The sequence below is a fragment of the Phalacrocorax carbo genome, chromosome 2, assembly GCF_963921805.1.
Source record: "Phalacrocorax carbo chromosome 2, bPhaCar2.1, whole genome shotgun sequence".
NCBI classification, from domain to species: domain Eukaryota; kingdom Metazoa; phylum Chordata; class Aves; order Suliformes; family Phalacrocoracidae; genus Phalacrocorax; species Phalacrocorax carbo.
The window spans coordinates 141,537,964-141,562,595 of record NC_087514.1 but is presented as its reverse complement, the minus strand read 5'-3'; the positions used below and the strand labels follow the sequence as shown (position 1 = coordinate 141,562,595).

Genomic DNA, 24,632 nt, shown 5'->3' with positions numbered 1-24,632 from the left:
AAACATTTAAAACGACTCTTCACATAGGGCTGCCATTTCAAAAGGGGAGCTCTATCAGACTTTGTATGTTCAAATATTCTGAACTATGAAAACTTTGTGATAGCACAGTTGCTTGCTCCAAGAGGGCTCAGCTATTTAGATTGACAAAGTCTAGAAACCTCAATTCAATTTAGGGTCCTTCAGTAAGGTTGTCTTCATTTAAGAGCTGATGATGTTCCACATACTTTTAATTCCAAGATCACAAGTCCCTCTCTTCTCAGAAAAGATGCCATTCTCATATGAAAAAAGAGTGCATGATGGCATAATCATTAAAAAGAAAAAAAAAAAAAAAAAGATGAGAGGTGAGTTCTTACTTGCCTGGAAACTGTTATCTGGCACTACAATCCATATAAACTAGAAAATCATGTTAATTTTCTAGGTATCCAATGTAAGAATCCAGAAAACACTAAGTCTTAAACATAAGAGGAAAGTAAATTACCAGGCTCTTAAATGAAAATCCAAATAGGGGAAGAACAACTTTCCACTTTGCTGTTACTGCCTCTTTAGGACCTGATATTGGATGCCTAACTAGTGGTTGAAGTCAGAGTTTTGAAGTTCTTCAGAACATTCAGAACTGTGTTGTTTTTCTAATTTTGATCTGTTCAAGCAGCGCATTCTATCTGCTTCGGACTGGGATTGCAAGAGATGAATACAAGTGAACATCCCTAAGTGCAGTGGGATGATGGATAAAGGTCCATCATTTGCTGCTTAGCTGCACCAGTGGTTTCAAGATATGGGGACTGGCTCACCAGAAACTGGAATGAGGCCAGAGGTTCATGGTTCCCAAACTGGGAAAAAGCTCTTGATAATGATTTTCTGCCAACACTGATGTGGACTGGATTTAAAATAGTGATTTAAATATGAAAGAGATTGCACTCCACTGTAATACATTGGTTGTATTTATATGGCCTTTTATTGGACCGGACAGTCCAAAGGATAAATATCAGCTGTTGCTACTAATTAAAAGGCAAGGGATCCCTTAGTGAGCAGATCTGTATATTTGTAGGTGAAGGACCAGACCTAGTCATGGTTCCTTGGGCAATACGCATGCAACTCCATAAAATTTGAATCCACAGTGTCCAGGTTTGTAACCTCTCTCATAGAATATCATTGTGATTTGCTTATTGACATCCGTATGTTTCTCTGAAATGCTTTAGAGATTACTGTTGGTAGCCAAAGTCAGCCTTGACAGCAGAGCCACTATCTACTCCTGTGTGGCTAAAATGGAATCTTCTCCTTTAAAACAACATCTGCCAAAATATGTATCTGATACTGGATTAACTTCCAGAGAAATTCTGGTTCCTCTTTCTGCATGCTGTGTTTTTTCACTTTGGGAGACATAGATACTGATTTTTCCTCTTCCTCACTCCAGAAAAAATATACTTTTATAGGTACTGTCACAGATGAATATTTTTGCATATAAAATGACAAAAAAGTCAACTTTTGTTTGGATAGAAATATATTTCTCTCCCAAAGCTTTGCTTAACAAAACTTAAGCGTTTATTTCAACAAATCCCAAGATGCAGCAAATAATGAATACTGACTTCTGCTTTTTTTTTAAGTCTCTAGGCCAATCCAAATAAATGCACTCAAATTTAGGACCCAAGAATTCAATCTTAAGTGATGATTTAATGGTATAAATACAACAATTCATGTGTATAAGTGCTAGAAGAATTAAAACATCTGAAAGAATTGACCATCTTGCTACAAATTATAACATACATACCCCAGCCCAAGAGGTAATACCAGTGCAAACGCTGTTCTTCAGCAAACACTGCCACCACAATCAATGTGTGAAGATAAATGCCTTCGCAGAGCATCCAGAAGTAGTTGCAGCCCAGCATGTACTGATGAAAGAATTGCAGCACTTTGCAGCTTACCTGTTAGACAAATGAGATAATGTCACACACTTGACCAGCACTTTGCATTTAAGCAGGCAAAGACAAACGTTACTGCTAGGCTGTAAGGAAACAAAGTGGAAAAAAATATCCCCAGCTCTTGCTGGGTTTCTTCAGCACCTATCAGTGACAGGGATTTTAAACTTTTATAAATGAGACGAATGGAACAAACAGCCCTCACAAAATAGAAAAAAAATGTGTGATAACAATGCTCCAAAAAGTACTACGTAACAAAAATTCCCCTTCAAAACCTAATGTATTTAGAACTGAAACAGCAACTTGCTTTAGGCGTACAAGAAAGGCTGTGAAGAAGATAGTAACGTAGGGCTCCAGTTTGGGTGATCTCTTTTACTTTTGATCAAACACTTCTCAGGTTTGTTCAGCTCTCCCACTGAGTCGGAGTCACTCGCTCTTTAAACTGCACCCAGCTCTGAACTCAGACCTTTGGGAAGGGCAAGTGCTGTTGGCAGCAGAGATTTTTTTTCAGTAGGGTACCAAGGATACCAGGGATACTGGCTTTGCCTCTTTGCAAGAAGACAGCTTTACTTTATTTTGTCCAGATAACAAAGTGACACATGGAGCTAAACAGATCTGGAGAAGTTGGGAAGTGGCTCCTGCCTGTGGTTCAGATGAGGTTGCAGACATAGACCTTGGCAAAAGACTGTGGCTTTGAGATGCTGGGAAGCAGTGGGAAGACGGTAGAGGGAAGTGCGTTCTGTCCACTACCAGAGAGCCAGCTGGTGCAGGATGATGCTGTTCCTCTTCTGAGAGTATCTCAGGTCTATCCAGCCACATGGGCTTCCATGCCACCAGCACCCAGGAGGGCCAGGAGGAGTGGGAGGGCATTGCTGTGCTGGCAGACACCTACTGCACCTGGGGGAGCACCACATGCTCCCAGAAATCTGAGGTCACAGCAGCAATGGTAAAGTGACAGTTGTCATCTGTGGCCACAGGAAAATCCTCCTTCCTCTTAACTTCTGCAGAAATTTTCCCAGCTGACTACCTGGACTGTAAGAGATGTCTTCAGGATTTACTTGTCTCTTTAAAGAGACATTTGGGCAGTTCAGCAGGTAGAGGACTGTATATTCTGGCGGACTCAGACTGCCCCTCTGGACCAGAAAAGCTTGTTAGCCATCCAGTGCACCACCTACTGCTGCCGAGAAGCATTCCCAAAGCAACTGCCCAAACATGTGCATTTAGTTCTGTTTCAATATTTACAGTTCAGCTTGGTGCTCATGAAAGAATAGGTTAGGATACAGGATTCTGAGAGGATTATCTTGAAGGACTGTTTTTTATTTTTGGTGATTCGTTTTTTCTGCTCACTGCACAGGACAGAGCAGGCAGTCACATCTTCTTTCCACATCACATCTGAACAGTTCTTACCAAGTATGCCAAAAAAGGGTTGTATAGTGGTTTGAAAAGGTTAAGAAAAAAAAGAAAAAGAAAAAGGAAGAAGTATTTGCTCCTTTTACTGTTGGCAAATGTGTTCCCTAAGGTTCTTAAATCATCCTTGGACTGTTTTTCACAGGTCTAGGTCAATATGTTTCTTGTCTTGTTCCTTCGATTGTGCTCGATGCAGCCTCCCAGCTGGCGTCTGGCCTTTCTCCATTCTCCCTTTATCGATCAGCCATCCCCACAAGGGCTGACTTGACTGACAGGTGCTTCCCAAAGGCTGCACATCCATGCAGGTGGCACCCTCCCAGACATCAGCCGGCTACCCCGTCCTCTAAAAAGTCAGCAAACTTTCTGAGCCATTACAGCAGTTTTCCAGGTGGGTTTGATAAAATCCACTGTGTCCCAGGTTTGATCTGGGCCAGCCCAATGCTCCCCTGTGGGGGTCTCCTCTGAGGAGCTGCAGGTCAGGGGGCTGACCTGAGAGCTCAAGGGATTGCTTCCCCAATGGATCTGGTGGGAGTGACTTGGGGTGCCTGCATTTTGCACACAGGCTGGTCCTGCTCCTGCCAGTGCCGAAGTCACCCCAGCTTTCCATACAGCCACCGGAGCTCTGGGAATGGTCTTGTGCTGCACCCCAGCAGCTGGAGGGGAGCAGAGCACAGCCTGAGTTCTGCAACAAAATCCACAGTATGTTCTCAAATCTTTAATTTTAACTTAATGCTTATAGCATTTTATATTGCCGAACAGAAAGGGAGATCACTACAGAGTATCCTTGCTTCTCTTTGCCAGCTGTTTGCACGGCTCACCGACCCTCTGAGCAGAGACTGACCAAATATACCTTCCATTTGAACTGAGTCAGCCTTTGCTGGAACTTTTATCTGTAGTTCCAATGCACACAGAGGAAGCACACTGCCTGAGAACTACATACCTAAACTTCATTTACTTCATTTCCTCAACATTATTTTTTCCTGTACCCTCCCTGTGAACTATCACTTGTGGCTTTAAAAATGAAATCATATAGCTATCTTTCAGAGTAATGGCCATGCAGACAGCTCATGACTCAAGGAATTTAATCACTTCCTATGCAGCAAGTTAAAGAAGTAAGAATACTATTGGCAAAGCATGAAGGATGGGTCTGATTAGTACTTAGATCCATAGCACATTAATCATACTAACCACATTAATCTGAGAATGAATCTGAAAAAGTTAGCATAAAGAGTTTAAGCACAACAATACTTTGCGATGAATTATGCTAAATTCATATCAATCAAACCACAGCAAAAGTCAGTCTTTGCTTTGGATGAGGTAACAGTGCAGCACATTTAATCTGTGGCTAAGTGATGCAGTAGAAATATATTCCTACAATAAAAAGAGAGTGTTTTCCTTAGGCCAGCACAGGTTACTGTTACTGATGAGAACTAGATTCATGCATGGTACAAATAAAACATGACAAATGTAACCAACATCTCAGTATACATTAGTCTTAGCCGGGAAAACTGGAGAACTAGTAAGTTTTATGAAGTGTTTATTCCTGCAGAAACAAGTAAAATAAAACTGCAAGATGATACAGAAGCAAATCTTCCACAAATTCCATGCTTGATAACTGACTGATTGTTAATTTTGAGATAAAACACATGCCTAGGGGTTTTGCCATCTGCTGAAGATAAGTTTTGTTCAAGTTCTTTGAGGCAGAGGCTCTGTCCTTGTTGTGTCCTTTACAATATGCAGCACAGTCAAATCCAGGACTCAAAGGATTATCACAGCACCTCCATACTATGAGGGAGAGTAAAATGTCATGAGCTCTCAGCCTATGGGTGTGCAGGTGACTGAAGCTAGTGGGTTTCAATTCAGCAGCAGGGCAGGCTGAGAGGAAATAGCTGGTCCATTCTAGAGCAGCCCAGTAACTGCTGCTCAGGCTGGTGTGCCTGTCTCCTAAAAAAAGGAATAAACAAATGCTCCTCTTTTCAAGAGCCTGGAGACAGACATCATTGCACTGCACAGGTTGGCGGCTGTGTAGCAAGGGAAAGTGTGATACAGTTACCAGGAAAGCCCCCCAAGTCAGGTAACCACCTAAGAAAGCAGCTCCTTTGTGACTCTGGGAGGATGGCTGAGAATTAAGCCTTTTTTTGTCAGACTACAACCTGGCGAGTAACTCGATCTGTGAGCAAGGATGCTGCCTCCTGCTACGTGTTCTCATTGCACTGGTGAACACAAGAGCTGAGCAAAATTCTTTACAGATCTGCAGAAGAGCACCTGAGAAAAAAAAATCTCCTTTATTGTTAATTTTCCTTCCTCACGAAAGCAACCTGTGGCCTTAAATTCTGGCTAACTGCTCAGAGGCAAAAGGGGTCAGTAGGGATACAGTCAATCATATTCTTCTTCCTTGTAAACCTTGCTAAGAGTCATGTAAATCTTGTGAACTCCTCAGCTGCAACATGTAATGAAAGCACTTCAAAAAGATGCTGGAACCATTTCACAGAGAAGAAATAAAATAATTTATTATCCTTTCACAAGAAGGAGCTAGAACTGGTGTCTATGATATTTTGCAGGATATATTGGAGTACTATAAATACTGTTAATGTTCCGGGCCTGCCAAAGGAGTCCCAAAGGTTCATCTGTCTATGCAGAACCCTGCAATTGCGCAGTAATGTAATTGGCATGCCACTCTCTTCAGCTGATCCAGCAGCCCCTCATCACACATACTTGTCATTTCTCTGTAAGGGTCTCCTTGGTTATCAGTTATTAACTTATGGACAGGAAGCTGCAACATTAATTGCCACCACTACCCATCAGGGCAAATCAAACCAAAATACACAGACTACATAAATTCCAGAATACTGTCTTCAACAATAATAACAAAAAGTAATGTGAAATAAACTGCTAATTGTTTTTGAGCAGGTCTTCCTAGTAGTTCACTCAGAGTAAAAGGACTGACTCAGTTTTGGCATAGGAAAGTTGTACAGATTCCTGTGTGTCCTTGTTCCCGCGATGCTTCCCCAAATGAAGGGACTCAGATGGGCAAATTAGGAGGTCTGTGTTTTACACCAGTCCTTGCCAACTCCAGAGAGCCTCCCTATGGAAAGTGAGGGTGGATATTCCCTTGGTGTGCATAACAAAACTTCTCTTTTCAAATTATTGCTACCCATTGAAATGCCCCAGCTGACATATCAAGTAAATTTTTAAGAATGGGCCAACCGAGGTTATCGATTTTAAACCAAGCCAGTTATATGGGCCATCAGTACAGCTGTGAACTTCTTTATTTAAAGGGAAATAAACATATTTGACATTATTAGTCTGGTTCCTGTGAACCTCTGTGAACCTCCCTGGTGCTCGGCAGCAAGGGACTCTCTTTGAGGAGAGTTTGTACTGCTTGCCGCAGAGGCCAAACATGATCAATTCAAATTCAGTTTGAAGGCAATACAATATATTCTCAGACATTCTTAAATTAGCATTTTAAAGGAGTAGCTTGAAGTTTGATTACTGATCTGCCTTACGTGTTTGTTTGTTCAGGTTTCTTTCTGACTATTAGAACACTATTCTATGAAAATATTCTTAAATTCCAAGTATCCATATGATACACAAATAAGCAATAAAAGGACTTTCCAAAGCACGACAGTGCTAAGTATTGTAGCTGTAAATCACAGGCTATCAGAATGTCATACCATTATACAATAAATCTACTATGAGTCATCCATTAAATTATGTTCCAGTCAGAAATCTGGCACACAGGAGCTTGGGCTAAGATTAATGTTTTAATATACTTTTAAACCATTTACAGAACAAAATGTCCACAGTTGCTCAGAGGGATCCTTGGTTTTGTGTTACAAGAAAGCAAAATACGAAATTAAACAACAGGGGATATTTTAAACAGCATCGCTGTCCATGTCTACGCTATAACAAAGCAGCCAGCCCAGAATTAGCCATTCTGGACAAGAATTAATACAGCTACATTCACACATCCTTTTGTCCCATCTGCCGTAGCAATTGCTCTCCTGGGGCTGCAGCTCTGAACTCCGCAAGGCACCATGCTGGGCTGAGCTCCTGTGGGTTCCCGTGTCGCATCCAGCACTGCAAGCGCATGGTGGCCACTGGCTCCTCGCTGGCGGAGTGCACCGTGGTAACCCCCAATGACCCTGGTTTCTAAGCTGGGGTTGCCAGAGGGAGACAGTTTTTCAGGAATGCATCGTAAGTATGAGCCTGACTGATGGAAGAGGGCAAAGAGGCTGTTAGAGAGGGTCCCCAAGGAGGAGAAAACAAGGGCAGTCAGGGTAGCCTAAAAAAATAGTACAGGAACTACTCAACCTGCTGTTTGCTTAGACTGGAAATGGAGTCAGAGTGCTCATAAGGTCTGCTACCATGTTCTCCCAGCTGTGGGAGGTAATCCACAATGAAATGGCGTAAGAGCTTCAGTTATTCCAGGCACCTCTCCTCCACCACTTTGATGCCCTTTCATTTATTACTTTTCTGTCTCTGGCTACTTCTGTTTAGTCTTAAATACCTTCAAGAGGAGCAGGGTGGCTGGGTCATGACCGAAAATGGGCAATAATACAAGTCTGCACAAAAGTCACTGAAAGGCAATGAAATAGCGCGGATTACATTCATCTCTGCTAACCTGGATGCCTGACTTCACTGTATAGATGTGTAGACTGAAGTAGTCCCTGGAGAGAAATAAGCACTCTGCATTTAATTCACCTGAGCTGTTTTAGCCAGGTATGAGTGAGAATAGTCTCCTGGACTCAGACACAGCTGCCTGCACTGATAGCACTGCCATTTAATCAGACAAATCTCAGTGAGGAAAATAGCTGTGGTGGCACAGTATCAGGGAGAATATTGTGTTTTGGAAACATTATGGTCTGTTGTTCTGAGGGTAATTCCTTTTGGAAATGTGCATCCTTTAAGGGATTTTGAAAAATCTAATTTCTGACCAATTCACACTCAAATTTCTCACATTTTAGGTAGATCATTTTAAAGACACATGCTAAGGAAATCTTGGAGAGGAACCTCAAGTTGAATTTGAATTATCTTGAATTATTAGTTGCTTCTACAACAGCAAATTTTCTAAACATAATTGTTTTATACTCCCAGAGAAATATCAAAACCTAAGATGCTTAAATGTGCTGTTCATGTAGGAGGCCTTGTGGGGAAAGTGCAGGTTCATTAGGGCATGTCATGTCCGTGCAGCGTAGCACAAAATCCACCAAAAAGGCAACTGTTAGCATTTGTACTTGTTGATCTGACATTTTAGAAGACACAACTTGACATTTTTCCATGCCTGCATTTTTAGGGGCTAATGACATATCATCTATTCACCTTTTAGTCTCTGAGATGCATAAGACACAGTGCAATTGATAGAAATTTATGGTCACCCAGGTCCCACCTTATGTTTTAAGGTTATCTTAACTTTCTGGTTACAAACCTCTCCCCTGTTGTGAGGAAAACCAAAGGGAAAAGTAGTAAAAAGCCTCAGTAAATCATAGAGAATTGAGTTAGTGTCAGAACTCAGTCAAGCACAATTCCACACCAGGAAAGACTAACAGCCTTTCAAGGATCACTACAGCTCAGTTCTGAGGGTAAAATAAGTACACCTTTCTTCAGCAGCAGTTCTGGCATGTCATGAATTTTAGCAAATCTAGAGTGGATTCACTCATTTTGCACATACAGGCAGCATGTGCTTTAAATAAAAGCTTATAGAAAAATCCCAGTGGCTGCAAACTGCCACTGTGGCCAGACAGGAGAACTGCAGTCGATTACAGCAAGACAGGGGATGCTGAAAGTTTGCCAGTTTTGAAAACAGCTGTCCTGGGAGTGCTCACTTTTCACTGCCACAACAGAAAAGCTTCAGAGTCCAGGGATCGTGCAGGTGCATAATGATTAGGCAGAATGACAGGTGAAATGATATTTTCCTCAGACATTTAAATCTGCAGTTTGGCCTCTGTGCCAGATATTTGGCCTCCATCCTTGCTGTGGCTGAGGGTGCAGGTCTTCTTCACCAGAGCAGAAAAGATGTAGCCTGAAAACCTGGGAACAAGCCCTGGGACCTGATGACTTCTGCTTCGGGACAATAATGCATTTTGCAGTAGAAAGTCCTTTCTGGAATCACAATTCTGGAGGAAATGGCACTCTGCCTCCTGTGTAAGAGGCTGCATGTAGGGATCACACTGCTGAAATACCATCTACAGGATCTGATAAAGCCTGGGTTATTTTGACATGAAATACCTTGGGACTGAGCTACATGAGAGCTGTCATCTCTCCCTTTGTGACGTTGCAACAATTCTGAGAAACCTGAGCCTACTAATAGATACTGCTTTAAAAGAAGAGCAAACAACTGAAATTAAGATGAGGAAATCTGTCCTAAATTAAATACTTGTTCTTAGACTCTAAAACCTCTTTTATCCTCTCCTGATGGTAGCTGTTAATTTGATGGTGCCTTCCCATTGAGAAAACAACCATAAAAATGTTGTTGAGAAAGCTCAGATCTTTCTCAGAGATGGCGACTGACTGACGACTGTGCAGCCCAGATTCAGTTGTTCCACATAAACCACAAATACTCTTCACAGAAGTGTCATTTGTGAATGCTGTGAATGTCCTTTAATCATCTGTACTTCATATTCTGGGCATGGTACGCCACATCAGATCAGTGAATCTGACACCACCAGGATTACATGGTGCTTTGTTTCCTCCATTACCCTGAGAGTTCTGAGAATATAAACAAGAATATAAAGACCTTGGGAAAAATGATGGGAATTACTGCTCTGTTTCATGCCATTTAGACCCTGACAGATCTGTCTTAAAATGAATGCAGATATTATTCCAGCCTGAAAATTTGTGAGAAATCTTCGAATATTGGCTAGTTCTGAATTCACAACGTCCCTTAACCTGCATAAATCTCACTGAACCTCGTGGGATGGGGAAGACTTTATCTTTCCTAGGATGGAAGAAAAGATTCTGCTTTACGTCTGGATTACCACAGTGTTACGCCAGTGCAACACAGTATTTTCAACGAGAGTAAAACTGGTGCAGGACAGTCCTGTCACTGCCCATGAGCTTACTGCTGGCAGAAACTTCATTTGCAAATGATTCACCAGCATAAAACAAACTCATCCTCTTAAAGGTGAACACATGTTCCTGAACTGGAGTCACAGTCATTCTCTGCCTCCAGGGAAGGTCACACTGCCCTTTGCTCACAGGCATAGGATATTGTCAGTGATCCCACACCAGCTGTGCCTGGGTGTCAGACGCAGAGAGCAGGAGATCCCACCCCTGGGCATCCTGCATAGTACTGCTTATTTTCCTATCCCTGTGGCTGGTAAGGGGGAGTCCAGACAACAAATGCTGTTAGGAAGCAAAGAATTATACCCTGAGAAGTGCAATTGTGCTGATACTAGAGAAATGCAATGGCAGCAGAAGGCACTGTCCTTGCCATGTGTCGGTCCTGTTTTGTGGATGAGGGCAGAGGCAGATAGAGCAGGAATTTCCTTTCCTTGTTGTCTCCTGAGGTGACCCCCATGTAGACACGTGCACATCAAGCACTGTGCTTGCCTGCACCTCTCAGGCTTAGCCATTGCACCTCTGAACCTTAGAAATGTGATATGGTGCTTTGTAGTCCAATTCTGAAATGCTCCATAGCTGGGACAGTTTAACTCTAAACCTGAGCATTAGACCCAAGCCTTCCTGTTCTTCCTCTCTTCCTATTGATTTCCCAACCACCAGTGGCATGCTTTTTGTGTTAAAAACATTAAATGGATCTTAGAAAGATGTTAGTGACTACACTGGTTCCTGATTCAAAAGACAGTCTGTGACTCTCCTGTCCTGGTATAATATTTGCTATGTCAGGAAAGAACTTGTGCCACTCAAATACAGGCTTTTCTCTGCTTTACTGCTGAAATCTAAAGCTAAGACAAGTATCTGACACAGGGGAAATAGGAGGGATGAGAGGCATGACCTTGAGAGAAGACCCAGGAGACATAACCACTAGGCACTGGCCAGTAATTCTCTGCTGGAAGTCTGGTCTTTGATTACTTATGATACTCTAGAATAGCTTTTAGTCATCTCTCTGGTGCTAATCTGTTTGTGGAGGCCCCTGTAAGTAATCTAGTGGAAACAGGACTGAGGAACAGATGTACCAAGATGAAAGACTTTTGGAGGTGCTTTGAGAGTGACAGGAAAGCTCTGGAAATAGTTCCATTAATAAAGAATCAAATTAATTTAACAAGAATTGAGCCTCCTGAAGCTCTTCCCTGAGCATAATACATGAAACAACTCAGAGGATCAAAGGACCCTTCTCCTCTGTGGAACTCCACCGTTGCTGCTTCCAGTGGAGGCTGCACCATGGGGACTGCTGGGACTACTAAGGTACACACAAGTCACACAGGGTAGCATTTTTGCAATTTGTTTTCACTGGTATCAGCTATGGGCCCCTCATTTAGGAAAAATATGTTTTAACCCTGCCCCTGGCTCTGCCAGGTTACATCAGAAGTGAAAGCAACAAAAGACAAGGAATGTAACACTTATATGGTAACCAGACCTATAATTAACACTGTTCCTGAAATCCCGTGAATATCCTTTGTTTTCCTGGCTCTCATTCCCTGTCTGTTCCTTTGAGAACAGGGAAAGTAAACAGTATTGTAACCCCATAACTCACAGTAACTATGCTTTATACACTCTTCATCTTCCCACACAGCTCAACTTCTAATTTCCATTGTTTTACAGTGATAAGGAGTAAAACCTAATACACGTAAATAGTCATGGTTTTCACTTGAATTGGTCAATGGTGAGGTTATTTATAGTGTTCTAGTGTCCACGGGATACCAACTTTTTAATACTACTACCACCATGGCCTTGCTTTAAAGACCATGCTAGTGGACACCAGCTTCTGTGCTTGCTTTCTCACTTTCTCTTGGTCTCACTAATAATATTCCATGGGAACCAGCTTAGTGGTTTCTCCTGAAGGCTTGCTTCCTACCAGGAGATGGGCTTCAGGCAGTACAGATAAATCTAGTGCCCTTTGTTATCCCACATCATGCCTACAGTAATAGCAACTTTTCAGTGATAGTGAAATGCTTGTGCTGCTGGTTCTTTTAGAGGCAGAGAGTGCATGCTGAACCATCAGCTAGAGTGGCAAACTAGCTCAGGATCTTTAAAATATATCTACATCTACACATGGAGGCAAGAACAAGCTTCAGTGTTATCATACCCCACATCCAAGGCACTTTTCACCTCAGCAAGAGCTGAGTTAAAGATACTGCTAGTAAAAAGGACTGTGTCAATCTCAGCCCACCCCATGCTTTATCTGTCCTTGCTAAGAAAATGAGATCATGGTGCTTGTAATAAAACATGGATTGCATTGGGTTCTCCCTTACCAGCTCTGCTGCAAGAGGGGTACAGATTATTCTACATTAAGGCTTAAATATGCTGTGTGGCAGAGAGCTGGGGCTTGACAGTAAGACTGGAGCATGCCTGAATGGGTGCTGGGTCCTTACTCTCTGATATACCATGGCCAAGCATGGAAGCCCACACAGGCCTCCCAGGAGCTCTCAGTAGAGCACTGGCCCTTGCTATGGACTCTATAAAACTGCAATTGAAATTGAAAATTTCACACCATACAGTGCCAGAAGAAAAGGAGAAACTAGCACAAGAAAAATGAAGGGGCTACAGAAGACCCTGGAGAAAGGAGAGAGCAGATGCTACCTCTACTAGAACAGGAACGTGATACAAACGCAATAAGATCTCTTAAAGCTTTTCTGGATGAGTTTCTAATTACTGAGCTACTACTGATTTGTGACCAAACTTAGTCCCATCTACAAGCATATTTATATTGTTGCCCGTGGAGCTGATCAATTATTCAGTTTCTCATTAGCAGAGCTATCCCTCCAGTCATTAGCTGTACCTTTACCCCCATCAGATTTGAGTATTAAAATTGCTAGTCTTGTGGAATACAAAAAATGAAAAATACATATCTGATGTGCAAGACTATATTAAAAGATTAGTCAGCAAGAGCTTTATTTATATTTCCATGGTTTTTAATGGAGAACATAATGTGCTGTTCACAGATCACTCCTCCTCTTCTTCGGTGGGTCAGTCTTATTTAAGAAGGTGATAGAAGATATCACTTCCTGTAAAATCTGTCCCAGTAATACTGTAATTAATGCAGTTGCTTTAGGTACAACATGCAAAAATTCAGCTTGTGTAACATTTTTCAATATATGTAATCAAGTGTTCATACATGTACCCTGGGTTTTTTTGTTCAGCTGTCTCTGAACCTTTTTCATTGTTTCTTTGCTTCTTGTATGGCCACCTGAGCTCCCATCTTTCTCTTCCATCATTGCAGGTCCAGATAAATCCAAGAGAAAGAGAGAGAGAAAGAGAGCATTATATGACCTCAAAGCAGGAAAAAATGGTATAAAAAAGCAAATTAAGATATACTGAAAAAGTGCCTTGACTTACCATTTTATATGAGCAGAATGATCACCAAAGGGTTTAATTCTGTACAGCAAACTATACGTGAGTAAAGAGGCAGTATAACCTCTCCTCATATAAATGATGCTTTGGATTGTCTCACATTATTTGTGTCCGGATACAGGGAGAATGTGTGCATCTTGGTGTTAGGGATGAATTTCCTCTGTTGTTCCTCCTGTCTTTTCTCTTTTTATTTAACAGAACATTCTTTCTTCTTTCAAGATTTTATGGATTTGTTGATATCCTCAGAAGTATGTATTCACTGTAAGTATTTTCCTGTGGCATTGCATATTTTAAATCTATTGTACAACTTTATGCAGGAAAAAAAAGCAGGAGCTATTGGGGTGGAAACACATTTATTACTTTGCAGAATAAATGCCACCAACTTCATCTCTATATATGACCATTACATATGCGGTATCTGTGACTGTTTGAAATTCTTTCTACACACTTCAGTATTTCTCTATATATTGGAAGTAGGAGACAAACACACATAAGCCTGTCAAGCTCAGAAGATGTACAAGTGGAAAGTGGATAAATGCAGCAAACTACAGAAAGTCAGAAATAGTAATCTTAAAATGGACTTTTATGTTTAAAATTTACCTCTTTTTTTTTGTTTTATTAAACACAGAGTGCAGTAGGGATAGAAAAAACCCAAGTTATAAAGCCTTCATTTGCTCTGTTAATCAGCATTAAAATAAAAATATTATGGGAATCTACCTGGGGGAATAAGTAAATTTTTAACACAAATCCTTTAAGTCTTCATATACTCAAATGGAGACTATATGTAATTTCATCATGTGTTAAAAACTTGCCCCTGCCAGTTCCTTTTCTTCTCCCAGTTATGTATTTACAAGTTTATTATGTTACTAAAATAACAGAATACACTTTCTAATAATACTGCAAGACTTAGAACTTACTAGCAGGTCACCTCAACTCCTTTTTTTCTGATTTTTTTTTTTTTGAAGGAAGGGGAATCTAGAAAGTGAGGCAAGATCAAGCAGTGGGTGTACCCTCATCCCATACTTGACTGCAGAACAAAAACGGGAAACCTCAGGTCTTCTGGCCCCAAGTTTTGTACCTTGCCTCCAGAGTTCACTGCTGAGCCAAAGACATGCAAATTTGGTTTGGAAGAAGAAAGTGCAAAGCTAGGGCTTTGCTCATCAAAGCATGTGCTACGCTAACTAGCTGTGGCCAGGTTTGCTAACACAGCTATATTTAGTAACATCAGTAGAAGGACACTGGCTTGGGCTATTTCAGTGACTGTATTCAGCACTAAGGGTTCTCTTCATAATCCAGCCCAAGACCTGAAAGCTGACTGCATAAGCGAACCCCCATGCTGCTCTGGGACTCCATGGCCTCCAAAGATAACCACTTATATAATTTCTATAGTGTCCGTTGCTGTAGCAACGGAGATTGGGGTTTTCATCAGGTGATGCTCAGCATGCTGGTATCTGTCCTGTGGCTACATGGCTCTACCAAAGCATCTGAGAGCTTTGTCATTGACCTCACTGGGGTCAAGATTTCACTCCAAATAAAGAACCAGCCCAAAGGCACTAGATACAACTTTTTAATGAAATCTTAGAGCACAAGAGTCCTTGCTGCTGCCTCAACTTTTAGTTTAAAGTACGTCAGGTAATTTACTACTGCTGTCAGGAACTATCACTTTTAACCCTGAAATAATGGCCTTGCTTCAATTTAGGTGCCTGATATAATGTGCCAGCATTTATCTTCAAATATCAAGTATATTTTCATTGCATTTCTTGCACAGGTGGTGTAGGTATGATCATAGAATCACAGAATCACAAAATCGTAGAATGTCCTGAGTTGGAAGGGACCCACAAGGATCATTGAGTCCAACTCCTGTCCCTGCACAGGACAACCCCAAAATTCACACCACGTCTCTGAGGGCATTGTCCAAGTGCTTCTTGAATATTGTCGGGCTTGGTGCCGTGACCGCCTCCCTGGGGAGCCTCTTCCAATGCTCCACCACCCTCTGGGTGAAGAACCTTTTCCTAATATCCAACCTAAACCTCCCCTGGCACATCTTCCTGCCATTCCCTTGGGTCCTGTCATTGGTCACCAGACAGAAGAGATCAGCACCTGCCCCTCCTCTTCCCCTGTAGACTGCAATGCAGATGCTATGCAGTAAGGAGAAACAAAATGTGTGATTTTTTAATTATTCTTCTGCTCTTCTATTTTTTAATCTCCAGATGGTCCCTGGAAATGGTGATGTTTTCTTTAGTCTATATATTTCCTGCTTTAATTAGCTTACTTAACCAGTAAACTTTAATTAGCTTACTTAACCAGCACACATTTGAGAGACACTTTTGAGATCAGATAATATCAGGTGCTAATGTTTAATTGCTTTCAAAAAATTAGAAGCGGATAAATGGTTGAACTGTAATTGAACAATCTTATTGGAAGACAAGCTGATCAGTGTTGTGACATAACTTGAGAGTTTCCCAGGCTTGCATTAATTTTACATCAGCTGGGGCTGCTGTACTGATGGCAAGCACAATGTGAGTGCTCTGTTAGAGAACAAGATCAGAGCTGGGTGACTAAGATTTGGCGTACATATTTATCAGCACAATTTGTATCACTATCTAAGAGCCGTGAAGCAAGCTATTGCTATGGTTTACCACCTCCCCCCACCCCCCCAAAAAAAATAGCAGCAAACATCTTTGGGGGAGAATTTTGAAAAAGGCTGTATCCCTCTCCATCCCTGCCCCTCCCAGCGTGTGAGTCTGTCAGAAAGGACAGGCGGCTGCCAAGAGTACCCATCCCTTTGAGGGCTTTGTTGGTAAATGTCGGGTAGTTAATGCTGAGAGTGGTGGGGATCTGACACACATTTATGTGGATGGACTGGCTGAAGCAAGTCTGAGGCTTCTTGTACCAAAATCAAAGATTTTTATTGCTTGGTGAAAGATCTGAGCAATGCTGAGTGAAATTCTCAGAATCTGCACCATCCATTCATGTTTTACCAGATGGCTGTCATTAACTGATGAATGGGAATGTCTGGTTTCGGCATAGCCATAGTGATTTTACTCTGGTATTAAGATGGAGAGGAGTCATGCAGTACTTACAGGATCCCTTTTTACAAGGTCTGGGTTAGGCACAACAGCAATGAGGTGGGCAATTGTAAACATGGAGTTCAGCACATAAGAAAAAAACAAATTCTTATGCAGTGTTATCCTTTGACAGCTGAGGCTCCTGAAAAATATGTAGCACACATTGTAAATTAGTATTTTCCTTCTGATGCCACTTTAATAAGCTCTTTCTGGCAACAGTCTCTCAAGAATGCCTTTTGGCAAGGCATAATCAGAAAATACATGCCTTGCATTGCAGCCATAACCTCTGACAAATTTTTGGTTTTGTTTTTACACCTGTTTAGTACCACATGCTTTTTAGACCATGTTGTAAAGAGCCATCTAGCTACATTCTTAGCCCTTGATGCCTTCCTTTATTTCACGGTAATCGAGATATTAAGTGGTGAAGCAGAACGCTGAGAATTTAGATGCGCGTTATACAAGTAATGAACATCAGGAATAGTGCTTTATAAGTAACTGTTCCCTGGAGACTCAATTTCTCAAATATTCAGATGAAAATTATTTGCTACTTTAGGAATTAGTGATGAGACAGGATGGGAAAGTTGGGCTGGAATCCCCTTAAATTACAGGGGGATTTGGGTTGGTACCCTGCATGTTTCTAACTCCAGCTGAGATCCCAAACCAGAAGAGGTTGTTTTCCTGCTCAGAAGGAGCAGCAATCTTTCTAAATTGGCTGATTTTGCGGAAGCTAGGATTTCTGCTATTGTGGGTAGCAGCATTTCACAAGAGAATTTCACAGGATTCTTGTGCAACCAAATCATGACTGCAGTTTCAGACCTGAACAATCATCCCTTTCTAATTCATGCCCAAATTCTCATGGCACCTCCTCGGCTACTGCTGTCGCAGAGAACAACACCCCCACAGCGCTCCATGCCCCAGAGCACAGCCTGGAGCTGGCAGGACGTGATTGCAGAAAGGCAATCATGGAGTTGTTAGATAATGCTGTGATGTCTGTATTCAGTGATCACTGAGAGCAAGCAGGCAAAACCAGTAGGTAAAAAACCAACTAAGAGCAAGTATCACAGTCTCACTGGGGCAAGCCTCCCCCTCAGCACTAGGGTTATTTTGTAGTCTGGAATGGAGCACAGGCTGTGACTTTCTGATGCTCTGCACGTGGAGGCTAACAGAGAATGCACTTTCTTTAAAAACCGAGAGCTAATCTAACCAACTGAACTCTTTTTCTGCCTATTTTTCCTGGTTTGATTATTTATTTTCCTGTTTTAGCTTTTTGGTCACCTGCCACTTACTCTTAGTTCTCATTACACCCATTTTCTGAGTCATCGGATGGAATTATTCAGTTTGAGGTCATCTTTCTGGGTATGGCTGTCATCATCCCGCAATGCTCATCACTTTAGTTGACCTTCTTATTTACCAAGACACTTTCTTTGGTTCAGGATATCCCTGAGATGCCGGACTCAAGGGCTAAGAGTGACAGTATCTCTTTATACTTGCCCTGATTTTATATTCCTTTAGTATCAGATATTGGCAACTGCTGAGCAGCAGATATGGGGCTAGGCACACTTTCTGTTTGACCCACTGTAGGACAGGATAGTGGGCAAAACAGACCAACCTTTGGACCTTTTTTTCTACATTGTGTTCTGGTGCTTAGTCTATCTGTATTTGCCCCCATCACAAATCCAGTCTAAGGTTCCTTTTCGCTCCTAAGTTTTGGTGATATTTATCCAGTCCTGATTCTTCGTTTTGCTCCATTCTCTATCACTATACTTTGCCTATGCTACTGTGCTACTGACTCCACTTTTCTTGGAACACTCTCACGTGCCCATGTCCCTCTGTCTTTCTCTGGGAGTCCTGGGAATAGGATTAGTGTGATGCCAATCCTGTTCCCAAGAAATAAAAATTTCCCTATTACTTAGAGCAGTCTCTTCAGCTCCTGGCCAGAGAGGTGCAGACTCTTGTCTCTCCAGCTGCCTCTTCACATGGCTACCGGTACCGAGAGAGGGTCTTCTGTGATATCTCTGCCAGGTACATGTGCTTCTGCTCTCATTCCTCTCCTTCCTCACTGCTCCACTTGACTTCTGCCAGTGTTACTACTCTATTAAATTGGACTGTCCTTCACTGCATGTTGCCTTCATCTGTCTAAGCTCCTTTCCCTGCCTGCCTTCCTCTCTTAGTCTTACACCTGCATTGCTCTCCTACTTTCCTCGCAGTATTTCCCACCTTTTTTTCTTGACTCCATCTTTCATGTGAAAGATCAGTCTGGATCATTAAGCGTATGTTTCCATACTAGCACTTTTTAACTTGACATTCAGTGTTTGCCATCAAAATGACATCAGCACCTGCCTGACTCAGTCCACACTGAGAACATTCTAGCAAAAGCAAAGCTTTTACTTGAGTCATCCTCTACTGCTGATTTTGACAATCATCTGTAATCTTATTCTTCTCTGACCCCTCTTAGCTCTCTTCGTGGCCCTCTTCCTGATTTCCTAATTGTTCCTTCATGGCATTTTTGAACGCTCCTTTTCACCCCTCACCTGTCTTTCTGTATGCGCCCTACTCTGCTTCTTTAATCAGTATGGAAGAAGATAACACTAAACCAGTTATCAGGGTCTAAAACCTGTGAGTTTTTTGTATCACTAGGCATCTATCAATTGTGTCTCAGAGTTTCAGTGTGTCCTGTGTTTCTCATGGTTCCCCTCTGTTTCACATTTATCCTATGTCTCCTATGTTTCCTTTGACAGAGACAGGTCCTCCTGTCTACTCACAGTCACCCTTACTTTTGAGCTCTTATCTCCACTTCTTTATTGTAGCTAGGATATTTTGACTTCTGAGGAGCTTTCAGCATTATTTTCTTCATAGATCTGCACTGCAAATCTGACGTTTCTTCTCATTCGTGCATGTCAGAACACCAATTTTCACCCCAGCCAGTTATTTTCCATCTCCTACCCACTTGTTTAGTTTTCAAATTATTTTCATGCTTTCTGTGATGGTCTCCCTTACTCCTGGGGAAAACTTCCAACAAACTTCTACAAATTATCCTTCCACCTACTATCCTTCTTTAAATCCTTTTAAAAGCCTCGGCAACAATTAGACTGCAGGTGCATTCACAACACACCATCTATTATTTTGGCAAATCTAGACTTATTGTAGTCCCCATCTGTCTTTATACAAATGCCTTTGTTTTAATAATTCAGTTGGAAGGGATTTGGAGGTAGGAGGTTTTTTTGTGTGTTTTATCGTATAAGATAATGGGGTCTCAGTTTGCAGTTACAAAAATATTGCAATAATGTGATGATGCATGTAACTGTTAGACACTACTTTTCGTGAATACTCTCTCTGCTGTTGAGTTACTATTGCTTAGTGATGCTTGTCACTACTGATTCAAGATTCCCTTCCAAAAGTGATGCAACATCTGTGATGCCAGATCATTATGAATCTTGACACCCAAATCTTAAAGGAAAACAAACCTCTGACAGGAAGAACACATATGTGGGAACCAGCAACCTCTGCAAGCTGTTCATTGCTGCCTCTACAGTTAAAGGCTATTATATGGCCCTGAAACCATCTCTTGCTCTCTGATTGACAGCTTGCCTTGTATTGAAGGTCAAATAACCCATGTGCCATAGCCACATGATAGAAAACAACTGAAGGTAACATGAACCCTGCTCCCATACAGCTTTATTTTCACTTTCTTGTGATTGTGGTTTTGTTTCCTCTTTGTCCTCCCATTTTGCAGCGCTTTGTTTTAATTCCTTTCTCTACTTCTTCCTGTAACCTTTGGTCATGTATTAGTCATGGAAGGGGAAGAGGAAGTGGAGGAGAAAGAGAGAAGGAGGAGGCGTGTTACTGTCTGGAAGGCTGCCGCAAAGATAGTCTTTCGTCACGGCCTGGGACCGGTCAGGATTGTGCGCTGTCCGTGACTCAGAACTAGGAGTGAGTCAGACAGCCCGATCCTGCCTCACTCACTGCAAGGAATCACCTTCTTGGTCCATTTTGGGCAGCCAATTTAACCAGGTCCTGTCTTAACTGTCCCAAAGAACTCAGAAGCCTGGGAATAGGATTCCAAATCTGATTAAATTGTGCTCTTCTGAGTTTTCTCAAAGTGTTACTCTGGCTGTGGTTTTCAGCTCTTTACCTTTACATAGATGGAAATGGAATTAATCATTTATTGGGCAGAGTTTCTAGCTATCTCTGTATCTGATTAATGCATGTTATCACAGTCACTTATCAAACTGCCTCACTGGAAATTAGCAGAATTCATAACCTGTACTTTGGATCCACCTATTTTGCGCTTGTAATCTTACAGGCTATGCGAAGTCTAACCATTTTTTTTTCCTGTGTTTCCTAGACTCACTCTTGGTGGAGGTGATGTTGGGGGCTTCTTCTTTTACTACATTTCCTGTTTGACAGTTGTGGCGCAGACATCTAACTGTATACCCCTAAGATTTATGCCACCTTCTTCTGGTCTCTCAATTTACTAAGCATACCCTTTTCCAGCATATATGGATACCCTCATTCATGGTGTACCTTTCCAGGGGCTAGCAGCAGATGAAGTAACTAGGGAGAAGCTTTGCATAATGCTACTAAGAAAATTACTGTTAGAAGGCACACAACCAAAACATATCTATAGATATGCAATACAAGTAGATCAAAATTAGGAACAGAAATAGGATAAGGTGCTTCATGTAATACTTAGATTAAATAATACAGAGACTCAGAGTTTAGAACTGATTTAAGCACAGGCACAAGGAATCTGGGGTTTTGTGGAGCACCTTTCCCTGCAGATTTTTAGAGCAAGGCAACAATCCCTTGTGTGCTAGAGCTGAGGGTTCAGCAAGGGGTTCTTTTTATCCCCAAATTTATGCAATTACTATGCATGTGTAAGCTGGAATTTTGTGTTTGCTATGTACTGATGAATTCTACAAATCTTCATATGTGCATTTGTGGCCAAAAAAGCACATTTCAGAAATTCAGGTAATGAAGTTGATGGTATATCACAATCCAGCATGTAAAGTTTCTCACGTTGCATGAAAGTTTTTCACTTACACTGCAAATCATTAAATCTACCAATTCCAAGACACTTAACAAATGCCAGTTAGTTTGGACACATAGAAACTCTGTACTAAAGACATCATAGTAGATATTTAAAACTAAATGGTTATGATAGAAAATTCCCTGGGTGTACTTTGTTACGATTCCTTGGCCTTAGAGGTGACAAAAAGGAATAGCTAAATGTTTACAGAAATACCCTTTGTTTTAAGTTAAGGCTGCAAAATAAAAAAATAGAAAAAAATGACCAATTTTTCCCCTTTCAGACTTGGAAATTTCAGTGTGAAAAACTGCTTTGGAAAATAAAAGTTCTACACAGAATGAATCCTGGTCTTTTTGAAAATAAGGCATTCATGCTTTGGCATGAGTGGGAATATATTAATTTAGAACCTGCTCATAATTCACAGTTACTATTTTGGTCACTAAGATCTGAAAAAAAATGTATTTGATATCTTTCTTTGTTAAATTTGAGTTGGGAGATTTGAGGCCTTATTTTTGGCTTTCATTTTTCTAGAAACATCAACCAAATAAAAAGAAATTTTAAATTCTGACCTGTACACAAAAGTCATGCTCTTTATCTGTCTGCTGGAAAGTTAATTAATCCCTAGAAGTATTCTACACTTCTGGATTGCAAATATGTCTTTGAGTTGCTGAAATAGATTGATGAATACTCAAAGGACTATAATTTATCTTTCTACGAGAATGATGATAAAGAAACAAAAAATTGTATTTTGGATGTTCATCAAAGGGTCAAATAATGTATAAAGCAGCTTACTAATACTTTCACACAGGTCTATTTGTGTTCTGGCATAATTTTAGCTTGAAATAATTTCTTGCAGGCTAAATTACAATCTTGAAACAGTATACTCTTAAGTAACACCAATGATGGACTTTTAATTACTACAGGTTGCCATTATTGTGCAACTATTCTTTCTTAAACTCTGTAAAGAAGCTTGTGAAGAGAAAAAGGCAGTTTTGTGTTCCCTTCCTGTTGTATTTTTGACTGCTCAAAGAATACTGCATTCTTCAAAGAGTTTGGGGTTTTCTGTACTCTTGAATGAGATACGTTTTTTGGCAATAAAAGCCCATCATGTTATCACTCTGTGTGTTACTTATTCAGAAGCATTTGTAATTGTTTCTCATATTAGTCTTACTTTGTTTCCCAGTGTGCAGTGTGTGGAATACTCCTTTCTATCCTTGGGAACCTTTATCCAGATGAAGGTGGAAAACTTTACCAGGCCTTTCAGATTGCCTTGCAGTTATCTCCAGGTATACTCCACTGATGGCGAGCATTTCCCTGTTGCTGGTCACGAACTGATGGTCTGGCTATCTGATTGCAAGTAACTCATGCACCTTTGCTGAAATTAGTAAGATATCATCCCATTTGGGTCATTTTACTGGCTGTATCATTCTGTTTCATCAAAGTATCTGTGAATGGACATTATAACCCTGATTTCTGAGTGTGCTATCAGTCCGGGAAGTTTGCAGTTCGTAGTAACGTTATGAAAGTGAAATACTTAAAAAAGATTGCTTAAGAGCTAGAAGAATACAGCTTATACAAGTCATCATAGCTCTGGATGTACAATAGCTCAGGATGTTGTCTAGTGTTTATTATTGAATATTTTCCCAAGTGCCTTTGATATCTGCTACTGCTTACTATTTCCCTGAGCTGAAAACCAAAGGCTGTTCCCAAACAGCCCTTCACTACTGATTGCAACTGAAGCTGTGACTACATGTCTGACAGCAAATCTGAGCTCCCTCTTCTCCTTCACTGCAGACACATTATAATAAATAGTGCGCAGACAGGTTCACTAAAGGACAAGATTTAAATGCTGTAGTTAAGTTGCCACACAGTAGCTGCAATGTTTTCAGTGAATATCAGTTTAGCCTCCTTTGAAGTTCTAATATACCACATCACTGTTTTTCCTTTTAATGATGACGACAGGCTACACACTAGTGTCAGGTTCATGCTTAGTGATGAGTCCTTTAAGTACCTAGTTAAGTCAATAGCTCAGTCCTTCAGCATCAGATGAAGGTATTCCTGTTTTTCAGGAGCTGGGGGCTCCAAGCAGTCACTGCATCTGCCAGGGGCTGGGCATGCCCTTCAAGGAACAATAGGCAACTGGTAATTGAAGGGCCTCACCACATCCCCAGTTACACCATTTCCCTATGGGCTGCACTTTATACCACTCTTGGCAAATATAACAGCATGATCTTGGCTACACACCACTGGGAGATGTCCCATTGGTGAAAGGACCCTGTGCTGAGACTTTTTAACCTATAAAAAGGCACTCAGAAGAGCCGTTTCTCACAGCCATTCCTCTGTCAAGCTTTTCTTTGGTTACCACTTGAGAGCCCTCAGGGAAAGAAGAGAGAGTGTCTGTAAGAAACACTTACTTGAAATAGAAGAAAATTGCCAAGGAAATCAACAGGGATGTTATAGACAAAGCATGGCCAACGATCGCCATATAATAAAGTATGAACGCCATCTGAAAGTTAACAAAAAGAAAAGGCAAACATAAACAATTTGTAGGCACTTAGGTTTTTTTCTCATTGTGGAAGAATCTACAAAATCAACCTCCCATTTTTTCAAAGGTTCTTTTTCAATATACTTTTAATATCAGCAATCTATTAAATATCATGACTCATGATCTAAAGATAAGTGTTTCTTACATGAGTTGATCTGTTTCTGCTGCACTGAAGAAACTGGTGAGATCCCTGCTCATGC

At 41.2% G+C, this 24,632-nt stretch overlaps 1 protein-coding gene across 2 annotated transcripts in view; it reads right to left on the bottom strand.

Annotated features, from left to right (window-relative positions):
- Positions 1 to 24,632, bottom strand: part of CALCR (calcitonin receptor) — a 182,388-nt gene that overhangs the window by 27,160 nt on the left and 130,596 nt on the right. For both annotated transcript variants that reach the window (XM_064444612.1, XM_064444613.1), the window contains exons 6-8: positions 24,302 to 24,393; positions 16,874 to 17,000; positions 1,766 to 1,919 (exon numbers count right to left, since the gene is read on the bottom strand). In XM_064444612.1, coding sequence (XP_064300682.1) covers positions 1,766 to 1,919; positions 16,874 to 17,000; positions 24,302 to 24,393 — 373 coding nt within the window. The remainder of the gene's footprint in view (positions 1 to 1,765; positions 1,920 to 16,873; positions 17,001 to 24,301; positions 24,394 to 24,632) is intronic.